The sequence below is a fragment of the Megachile rotundata genome, chromosome 9, assembly GCF_050947335.1.
Source record: "Megachile rotundata isolate GNS110a chromosome 9, iyMegRotu1, whole genome shotgun sequence".
Lineage (NCBI taxonomy): Eukaryota > Metazoa > Arthropoda > Insecta > Hymenoptera > Megachilidae > Megachile > Megachile rotundata.
Genome location: NC_134991.1, coordinates 2,749,776 through 2,761,205, shown reverse-complemented (window position 1 = coordinate 2,761,205; position 11,430 = coordinate 2,749,776). Strand labels below are relative to the sequence as shown.

The window sequence follows — 11,430 nt, the reverse complement described above, 5'->3', positions numbered from 1 at the left end:
AATTGATTTTCACTGAGTCATGTTCAAGAGATGCACATACATAAATTAAGTACATATATACTGCTAATATAATCATATATGTAATGATAATTGTCATATAATTTCCGAATTTGAAAAATGTTATAATTTACAATATAATTTATTTCCTTCTACAAACATCTTGTATTTGAACAGGTAAAATTAAATTTTTAAGCGGTAGTGTATATTTTAAGAAAAAATCGTAATCAGTAATATCTCATTATTTAAAATTTGGTATCTATTAAAATACATCATGTACTACTTTCATGCTATAAATTATGATATTTGAAATTGTTACAATTGTAATTACTTATATACAAATTATTGTCTTAATGGTATTTAACGATATCATATTGCTTACATATTTTAGCAAGTGAGTAATTGTATATACCAGTTTCGATTTGTCGATATATATAATCTGAAAATATATTATTTAATTTTAAAAAATGTTCAAGTGGCAATGGGTACTGTAATGAAAATGTTAAGGTTACACTCCATTAGAAGGTAGTTACTGCACGGGTTCAGTAAGTTAGTATGCAGATGAGTACAAGCCGCACATAGTGTATCTATTCAAAGTACACGATCATTTCTATTAAAATGAATTCTATTAATAATCATTTCTATTAAAAAAAAAAAAAATACGTGTTCCCTAATTAACTTTCCTCTTGAAGTTTTAATAGATTTTATTTCGATCAGTTCAAAACTGAGTGTTTTGCAGCGAGAAATTAATCGCTTTAGGGTACTTCACCCCCTAATTTTCACTTCACTTCCAACATACCTAGGCCAATTTTTGTCTTCTGTCGAAAGATACTTTCATACCAAAAATCATCAAAATTGCTTCACTGATCTCGAAAATATCGCAATTTTTCCATTTTACCCTCACACTTTGGGGGGTTGTTTCATACCCTAAATATGTTTTACCGCAGATAAAAAAAAATACGTGTCCCCAAATTTTCCATGTACTATAACATATCCAAATTTCATAAAAATCGGAGAGTGACACTTGGGTAGGTTTACTTGTAAGAAAAATTATACGGATTATAATTTGTTTACTCTAATGATTTAGAACTTATTTTAATATCATGTTCTATTTTAATAATAGAATTAAATTCTTGAATGCAGGGATATAAAAGATGTCTAAACGTTATCTTACACTTCTTTCATAAAACGATGCTAACAAGTATGATTAAAGATATCATGTAAACTTAGCTCCTTGAATACTTTATTAAAATTATAATCAGAACACAAAATAGAAATGTAAACGAACATTACTAAACATCAGATAAATCGAAATTGCTGTATACTCTGTTTTATGTATACAAGCATAAAGCGTACTAATGAATTCTATGCATTAAATTGAAATTTGTAAGGTAATAAATTCAATTTCTCATGGATGTCAATTTTGTAGTTGTAAGAAGAATATTGCCAATCTCCAACATTATATAGCACAAAAACCCGGTTCGTTATTATTTGATAAAGTAAGTTATAAGGCTACATTTACATAATAATATTACCTCACTTTTACTTATTAAATATACTAAAAGGATTTATGAAAAAGGTCGGAGTTACCATAATTTGTGACTATTTTCAAGTACACATAAAATATAGCATGAAGTAACTATTCTGAGAAATAATTTAAAAAGTTATCCAATTGTTTAGATAACTTGATATATATATATGTATTAGAAATATGCGAAAAAGAACAAATTCTTTAATATTACTAAATAAATATCAAGTACGAAACCATTAAGACATTTTATAATTATGATTATAATTAAGAACAAAAATTCAATAGTGACGGCAAAAGTTACTCCTTTGTTGTTGCAGCAAATACATATTTATCAAGAATTTACTTTCGAAATGAAAATATTAAATTTATCCATGATTTTGAGACAATATACACCGAAGTTTATACCTGATTTCGTAATGGAGGAAATCTTACATTCCACTTATACTATGGCACCGGCCAAACCATCGCGACATTTTATTTTGCTCCGAGCACTGTTAGAGAACATTTGTTTGAATAGCGGTCGAAAAGGGCGAGGCACTATGAGATAATTACGAAATGCGAAAGAAAAAAAAGTCGATGAATTCAAGCTATTGTAATGTATTTACGCTTGATGTAAGTTTAACTAGATTTTCGAATTTAATAACCAAACAAGGAGGAATCTATTTGTAACATTTTAACCATTTCGTTGCGATAAACTATTATTATTATATAGACAGTTGTGAACAATATGTATCAAATATTTTATTAAAACAATAAAATGAAAAAACGATACAACAGATACAATAAAGACCATTATATGATAAATATATACTACCAATATTTTAGTACATCCACGATTAATGAGCATATATTATCAATAAATATATTAGGACATGAAATATTGGTACACTAGCAACAATGCTATGTTTCAGCAAGAAACAATAATACTGGAAGCATGTTAGGAAAGAAACTCATTCCAATGTATTCACTGCAGCCTAAGGTCCATAAATATTAGCTGTGTGAACAACACAAGTTTTTAAATTTACAAACTTATAAAGTTGAAAATGTACAACCTTCGGAGTTCTTTTTCAAAAGTATGAGGTTAATAGTATATAATTTAAAGCAAAATATTGCGTTGGCTTACTTCTTTTTTAAAACATCTTCAATATAAAGTGTCTTGTGGCGGTGAGAATATAGTCATGGGAATTTGTATTTGCACACTTTCTTTTAAAAATTTTCAGCATCTTACAACGTTCTGTACCAGTTTAGATATACTGCTAACCTTATACTTTGAAAGGGAAACTAAAAGCTGTACAATATCTGTAAAAATTCCAAAATTCAAATATTTTAAAATCTTTAATTTAAAAATAAAGATACAAAATTTTTCAATATTAAAATTTATGTACATATATACACAAATCATCAAATTTATACAATATCAAGTTTACATATTTGATGTTTTTACTCGAAGGAAATTTACGTTACACTCGGTAACAAATATCCACATATTCAAAAATGCTTAGCTGAAATAAAGACGTTTAAAATAAGATGCTGCATTTATACTGCTCTCTTATTTATACAGTTGTGAAAATAATTGAATCAAGTAATTAAAATAAAATGAAAACATTGAAGTATGTTATGCTGGAACACAGTTGTTAAGTAATTAGAAATTGTACGAACGACTATAGTCATTTTCCAGTTAAAAGAAATGCTGTGCAGTAAGAAGTTATAATTACTTTTAGTATTTTAATGTGTTAATGTTAAATGACTACGATTACTCTTAGCAAAGAAAAGGTTAGTACTATTATACGGAAGAATATAAAATCTTTTAAAAATTATTGTAGTTGTTTAACGATACAGAAAAGATGTTTTATTATTTTATTTCGTCTAAGTAAACAAGGAAGTTCATCAAACTGTTATCAATTTTAATTAGAAAGGTAGTCTTGGTAACAGTGCATCCGTTTTTAAGGGAATGAATATTGAATTTATACCTAATTAACTTTGCATTTCTGATGTAATTCTGATCATTATAATATTAAATGTAACAGTCTACTGAAATTATGATCATTGTAAGATGTAGTATTAATTTCTTGATGTATAATTTCTTCATAGCAGTTGAACGAATTAGATCTAATTATTTATAACAGTAATGTTAAAACAAATTAAATTGAAAGATTAAGCGTATTTTGTATTTATTATAGCAACCTTTGACCGTGTAAATTGTAATTAGAATGTATTTTACAATTCAACTGTACTACAAATATGAATCCGAGTTACCGCGTCAGTTACCTATAGATTGCATCAGAAATGTAATATACAATATTATCAAGCAAAGGTGAACTGCAAAAGAATATGGTTTGGAAATAAATTAGATAAATCATGGACGATCTGTCAAATATTGTGAATAATTTATTTGTACTCGCAATGTTAAACGAATTATTACGAATTATTACACTTTCTATAAAAATATGCGATTTCAAAATGCAATTGGTAGACTTTAAAATGGCCGGAAAAAGTTTTACTTTATAATAACAAACGAACTTTATAATAAACGAATCGAAAATTTGTGCACTATTTTTTAATTTGCGATTATAATTACACATTAGGTGATTAATTACTGGGGCGTCTTATTAAACGATTGTGCACATAGTGATTATTGATTTAGGACCTTATTTAAAATGTTACTTTTCTAACTATAATATCGTGAATGATCAATTATCTTTGGATGTTCAAAATATTAATACAAACATACGCAACTACTAACACGTATCGATCAATTCATTCTTATACCATACTGTTCATTGCTATTAATATATGATCATTAGAGCAATTTTATCAACTAGGATCTCTTGGAACTTGCTTAAATTATTTAAAAGAGATAAAAATTGTAGATATTTGACAAAATTATGGAAATTTAAAGACTATTATAAGAAGCAATTACATAATATACAAAAGAAAATATCAGCTTCAGTTAATGCAAGATAGCAAACATAAATTAGTGGCCTGTATATATGTAAGAGCTTTCAATTAACAAACTTTATTTTTACAGTTCTGTCAAACACTTCCAGTTGATCAATGCAAGAAAACTACCAGAATACGAGTAATACTAATTCAATCACTCCGTGTTAATTACTTAACAATAGATTTATGGAACCCGTCAAAATGTCAGATCTTTTTTTATTTCAAATTACGAAAATTATTAAGAAAGTTTTGTCTAAATATGTATTAATTTTCTTTGAGACGAAGTTAATCATTGTATAAGCTATTACGTAGTATCCATTGTTTATTTACTTTTATAATTTAGTTTTAATTTAAAATTAATAATTATTTATAGCCAAAAAGTGGAAAACCACCTTTTTTTAATAATTTGTACAAAAAAAAATGCTCAATTATTTATGGATCAAGAACAGCAACCCAGAAATTAATTATTCGGCTTTTCGTTTTGAAGCACCATTCCCTTTTAAATTTTTTGCACTATCTCATAGTATACGATAAATATAGACGAAACACAACGATTTTGAGCATCGGAATCTATTAGTAGGGGTTTCAAAGTCTGATTCTTCTATTGTTATTCAGATACATAATTCATTTAAGCATAGGAAAATGCAATTTGTATTGGTTAGATTAAATATTTAATGGTATTAAGAATATTTCACAAATCAATTCATATTTTTACGCGATTTTAAAGATCAGAGAAATTAAATTTAATAAATGAATATAATGTCCAAACGTACAACGTCCATTAGGTATTTCGATGGATCGCCACTAACATAAGCGATTATCGTATGATTCTATTCGCGAACTGTGAGGCGTGCACTATACTACCAGTTATAAAGAAACACATTAATGTAAGTTGTGAAATTCACACGACTGCTTCAAAAGTTATACAGGACTCAATATAGAAGGTTTATACATAAGAATGTTAGTCATAGGAAACAGTTCGTAGACAATTATAATTTGCTTTGAATTTGAATTAGATTCCGGTAAAATTTCGATTAAACGTTAACTTAATAAAATTTAATAAGCTAGCGATGACTAAAAAAATAAAATTATATTGGTGTCCTTCAAAAAACTGGGTAAGAGAAAGAAAACATTTTGACAACAAATTTGCACTTTGATCGTGAGAATATTTGGAGCGGCAACTTTGTCGTCAAAATAATATTGACCTACTGGCGTTTTTAATGGACGCAACCTAAGCACAATATGTGTTTTACTAAATAATAAATATTGCTTAGTTACCACACTTAAGTGAACTATACAGTGTTTTAAAGTCCTTAATTTTTAACATAACGTTTGGATGAATAGATTCCAAAATTTAAAATCATTATGTTTCATCTATGAGGCAATATCATCGAATACTAAACTGTAAATCGAGAATGTAAAGCTCCATTATAAAATGATGAAGAAATTGTCGATTTCGTTTTACGTGAAAAAATTGTAAACAATTGAGACAATTGTGTATAACGACCAAATTGATCGATATTCAAAGTCTGAGGTAAAGAATTTTGAGACATTTTACAACCCGTCATGATAAAAGGTTCCACGATATTCCCTAATCAAAAACACCTTTCTTGAACCACGTCTTGAGAAAAGTAGAAAGATAGAACGCTTAAGAAATTTAAGATGTCGTATCATTTTACTAAAATTTTGATTTGGATTTGTTTGGAACGCAAAGGACCAGTTTCTCGAGGCTCGTTTCTCTCTGTAGTTAATTTATGTATTCCTAATCGATTTATACGTCGGATTGAATTTCTAACTCTGCAATAATTATACGATTCGCTTGATTCAACCACGATGACTAATTTACAACCGTGCAATTAGAAAATACTTTGACTTTTAAAAAGAAATGTACAACCAGTTTTTAATATTATTTTCCTTCAGTTACAGTCCTGTAAAAACGGAAAAAGTTAATATTATTATCTATGTAAATGAGATACATAATCCACTTAAGAAAAGTGATATAATAAGTTGAAATTTTTTAGATCTCTTTCGTGGTCTAAAATATTTCAAAAATCTGAATCACGATTCGGCTTCGTCACTATATGATTAAAAAATTAATTATATAAGATGAAATTTAATACAGAAATATTTTTCGAAAATATGCACATAAAAATTTTACTATTAAGCCATGTTTGACCTATTATTCGCCTTCTACTATTCGAGGGTTAATAATAAATCAGTTTATAATTACGCGAATTTGGTACAAATCAATCAGTGTTTCAATATTTTTGAAATATTTCAATAAGCGGGAAATGAATAGCAATCTGTAATTGGCCAGTTAATCTATGTTTATTATTTTCTTGCAAGGGTGCGATATGGTGACAACTAAACGAAAGACATATCGAAGTTAGAAACGTCGATATCGTTCTTCCCGATCATCATTTCCGAAGCCAAATAAACACGAGAGAAATCAAGCTTGAGAGCTGATTCGGTTTAACGCTTAGTCACTGGTTTACTAATTTGCCTCTACAAACGTTTATTAATGATCGATGAGGTATTAATCGTATTCAGTCGAACAGAAGTACTGTCATGCGAGGCCGCATCGGTTATCTTTGCACAAAAATATGATATATACATAATCTGTTGTCGCAAAGAAATATTTCATTTCAAATATTTCCATTTCTTTAACAAGCCTTATGGTAATTAAACAAATATAAATTTTCAAGCGAAATAAATGCTATTTGAATTAACTATACAATTTTCGAAATGTATTAAATGTAGATACAAAATTTGCAGAGTAAAATAACACTTTCCATTAACTTGGCAAAAAAAATATGTCAGGAGAATTGCATATTTACATAAATATTCTTATCTAACTGAACACTTTCAAATGATGAAAGTATATTTTCAAATAATTGAGTATATGAAATAGATTCGAAGTATATTTATATTAAATACTTAATAATACATTACGCGCATAATAGCTACCTTTCTAACTCTATACTTCAGATTTGTTTATAATATTAAATTTAAATAAAATTCAAGATAAATTGCAATATATTTATACACCTGTACCACATATAGAAGAATCGAATGTTTTAAATCACAAAATACTTATAGATAAGCACCTTCTTAAATTTTACAGGTGCTCATTTTGGAGTGCAAAACCATCGATCCGAATACATCACAAATACATACACAATATATAAAATTGAACACTGTCCCTTAGTATTTAAATATATAATATAATGTACATAATGAGTAGTATTTAACTCTTATGAAATGAAACTGTTATTTTGGACTTGACCCAAATTTGTGACACAATAAACTTGTTCCTATCTCAATCTATATCATCAGTTGCGTGAATTATCTTTTTAAATAAATCGATTATCTTAAGATTACGTAGTCAATAATTTTAGAAGAGGAGGCACATAAGCAGAATATTATGATTCAATTATCTATTTGATTCACGTAATAGATAACACATCTATCGTGATACGTTGCCAGGAAGAATGATTAATCCAGCTGTTCTAGTTCAACGTTACTCGATGAGTAGTAACATTCGATAAATGTGGTCCGTCAAAGAAACAGACTTTCTCCAGAAGTTTGATCCAAATAAGTAAATAAAAACCAAATTATTCTCATTGAAAGACAAAAATTTACTTTTTCCCTTGAATAGAAAAGTAGACGTTTTGCGGCTGCCGTCATAAGTTAATTTAACAATCAACAATCCTACGGTTGCGTTTAGTCAACACAATTATCGTATAATTATGATCTAAGAAGTCTGGTCGTCCTCGCCGTTAAGATCAAAGGCTGTCTTACCTGTGAAGAGCTGAATGAAAAACTGTTAAGGATAGAATGAAATTGTAATGGTAAGTCACAAAAAGAGCGAGACAATCAAGAGTGTAAGAATCGCATTAACATTACTGTGAGATATTCTTTAACTGTAACCAGTAATTATTTTTCTTATTGCAGATTACATTTTCAATGCTAAGTTTATTAAATTAGAATATTTCTTGATAAACAACTAATATTGCTCAGCCAAGCAAAATGTTACTATCTATTCATTTCTTGCTAAATCTAGTCTTATCGAATTGAAGTATTTTTTACAAAATCAACATATTTACTAAATTCCATATTTAAATTGTCTATTATACACAAGAAGCTACTTGTATTTAGCACAAAACTCGATATTTACGAAATGATCATAAAATACCAAATACCTGAACGTTTATGGCGAAACACAACGTAACCATCGTATCCGAGGAGAAAAAAGAAGCAATTACTAACGGAATTTTCTAATTTCTGAATATAGCAAACAATTGAAGTAGCAGCGCGTTCTATTCACGTTTAAAGACCTTTTTTACCCTAAGCCATGATTTGTAGAATCGTGCTATGCGCAAATAAGAAAAAAAAACAATGTAGCTGAGACATCGCGAGGAATCCTCACGTGTCACTGCATCATTATGTACATTACGGCAAAACTTGTCGCTAGATACACCTTGTCGTTAGTTCTTTCCTGCAAGTGACTCCTAGGTAGGAATAAATGACCGTTTTTTATTTAGCAGACACATCGAAACGAATAAGTAGAAGCAAATTGGTATCGCTTTAAAGTGTAAACTGAATAAAAATTTGACTGAGTATCGTCGCGAGACCGACCTTTGCTCCTGTCACGATTCATTTTGTATCCGCGAAAAAAGTTTCTTCTTAGAAATAGCACAAGAAAGATAAAAGCTAGAGAGAAAGTGGATATAATTTAGCAATGTACACACACCGCCTTAGTGTGGCGAGGGCGAACGCTCCGGCCACCAGCAGCTCGATCATCTCTTCCTCGTCCTCCTGCAGGAGAGTCTTCGACTTCTTGCTCGCATCCACTCACTCACTTCCGGTCTCTCCGCGATGTTTCCCCGATGAAAAGTCAGTTCTCAAAATTGGTAGACGGATATCAGGTTGTCAAACGATACGATCGAATGCAAACACGTCAGATTGATGTCAATGTGACATAACAGCGCACCAAAAATCTCCACATCGTGTAATCGGATTCGCAAATCCCTCTTGCGATTTCGACAAGTCGAAACGTACGATGATTCAAGCAGCTCATCCGCCAACTTACACGTTGGTTGACACACGAAAGAACAACGTGTCCTTGTTTTGATCCCTTAGTATTGTGCGCAAACTACCGAGCAGGAGAACCGGCGCGGTTGACCATTCGGCTTGCCGATCTCGTGGTGACTGAGTGGGTCCTCGGTTGCGACTCCCTGTTACTCACTCGGCTCCACGAACTCACTACTCACCTCGTCCTCTCACTCTCGCACGCTCGCCACACGGTCCCACCTCCTTCCCTCCTCCCACCGCCTCCTACGACACCCAACCTCCTTCCTCTCGATCGAGTTCTTGCTCCTCCGGGCTACCTCTCGGCTCTCCCTGGCTCTCCCTGGCTCTCCCACCTGCGACCACGCCACCCTCACCGATTCTTTTACCTCTCCTCTGCGTGGGGGATAGAGACACACGTGGCTTCGGCCCCCCGCTCGGAAACCACGATGATTTCATTACGCATACTCTTAACCCTTATAACACCGCGGACTAGTGCATAATGGTCTAGAATTTGCGACAGGTAATGCACAGCTAAAATCGAATTTTTTAAATTTAATCCTACGCGATTATAATATTTAACGCATAAATTATCAAGCGGGTCAAATAATCCCTTTATGAGTTTTTTGTTCCAAATTGCAAAACTTATTAAAGTAAGATTAGAGTACTTATAGCTATTGTTTATTAAAGTCATTTCTTGAAATCTGTTATTTTTTATCGAGATAAGGAATTAATGTTTTATTAATTGTTTATTTATTTTTCAATGTCACTTTTAATTTCAAAGTAGGGTGCATTATACGATCGTAGGTTTAGTATAAATAATATAGGAATTTTACTAGAAATGTTTCGAATTGCAATCTCAAAGGTTTAATGTTTTCACTATGATTGTCTCTGCCAAAATATTGTATGTATGTCTATAAATATGTACTTGTATAGTTGGATAAACAATTATATAACTCAATATAATTTCATTACTAAAACGATTGATAATAAAATGTTTCCTTGTTGATATTACGTTTCGATGAAGAAAGAAATGTTACTGTCATAAAATACTCGTCGAATTGAAGTTACAGTAAAATTTGTACATATACCAAGAATATATGTATTAATGTAATAAATACAGAAATTAACTTTACGCGATTACTATCTCTATTATGCGTTTTAATATTTTAAACTCTTTTATTCATTTATTATTAATTGTATTTCATCGATAAAATATATATTAAAATATATAGTTCAGCTATTTGAACGTGTTATACAAATTTTTCAATCCAACTATGAAAAGTGCAAAATTTATAAGAATTTATACTTTTGGAAAGATTATTAACAAATGATTAAGAGCAATAGGTGTCTATAGCCCAGAATTATAGCCCAGAACATTTATGTGTATGGAAAATGAGTTGATAAAAACATGATTTGAATGTACAATGATTTGAATCGACAAAACGTTGATTTAGAGATCATTACGTAATATGAAGTAAATGTAGCGAAATATAAGATTGAAAAAACGAACGAATTGAAAGATAATAAAATTTGTAGGTGGCAATGTAGACCTAATTACGATTACGTGCGTCCAGTAATTTGCATGCACACCAAATTTTTATAGTAATTTAAAAATTTATGATTGGCTATATAAAGTATTTGTAAAGGATGTGCATCACTGATTAAATTTAAAGTTCCCACAATTATAAATGACCTAAAAAATAATAATTCCGCAAAATCATAATTCGCACATCTCCAAAATAAGACTTAAATTCATACTGAGTTTCCTTATTGTCTAGTTAACTGTTTAATTCTTATAAAGTCTAGTGATACGGTATAACCCCAAGCATTTATGGGTTTATGGGTTTATGAGGTACAGTTAACACCTTACCAGTAAGCTGTAATTTACT

At 30.0% G+C, this 11,430-nt stretch overlaps 1 protein-coding gene across 1 annotated transcript in view; it reads right to left on the bottom strand.

The window, feature by feature from the left end:
- LOC100880947 (uncharacterized) overlaps positions 1 to 9,734 on the bottom strand; it is a 54,992-nt gene extending 45,258 nt beyond the window's left edge. Inside the window, exon 1 of the mRNA XM_076535287.1 lies at positions 9,220 to 9,734. Within this exon, the coding sequence (XP_076391402.1) occupies positions 9,220 to 9,271 (52 nt within the window). The 5' untranslated portion in view covers positions 9,272 to 9,734. The remainder of the gene's footprint in view (positions 1 to 9,219) is intronic.
- Positions 9,735 to 11,430: the final 1,696 nt, after the last annotated feature.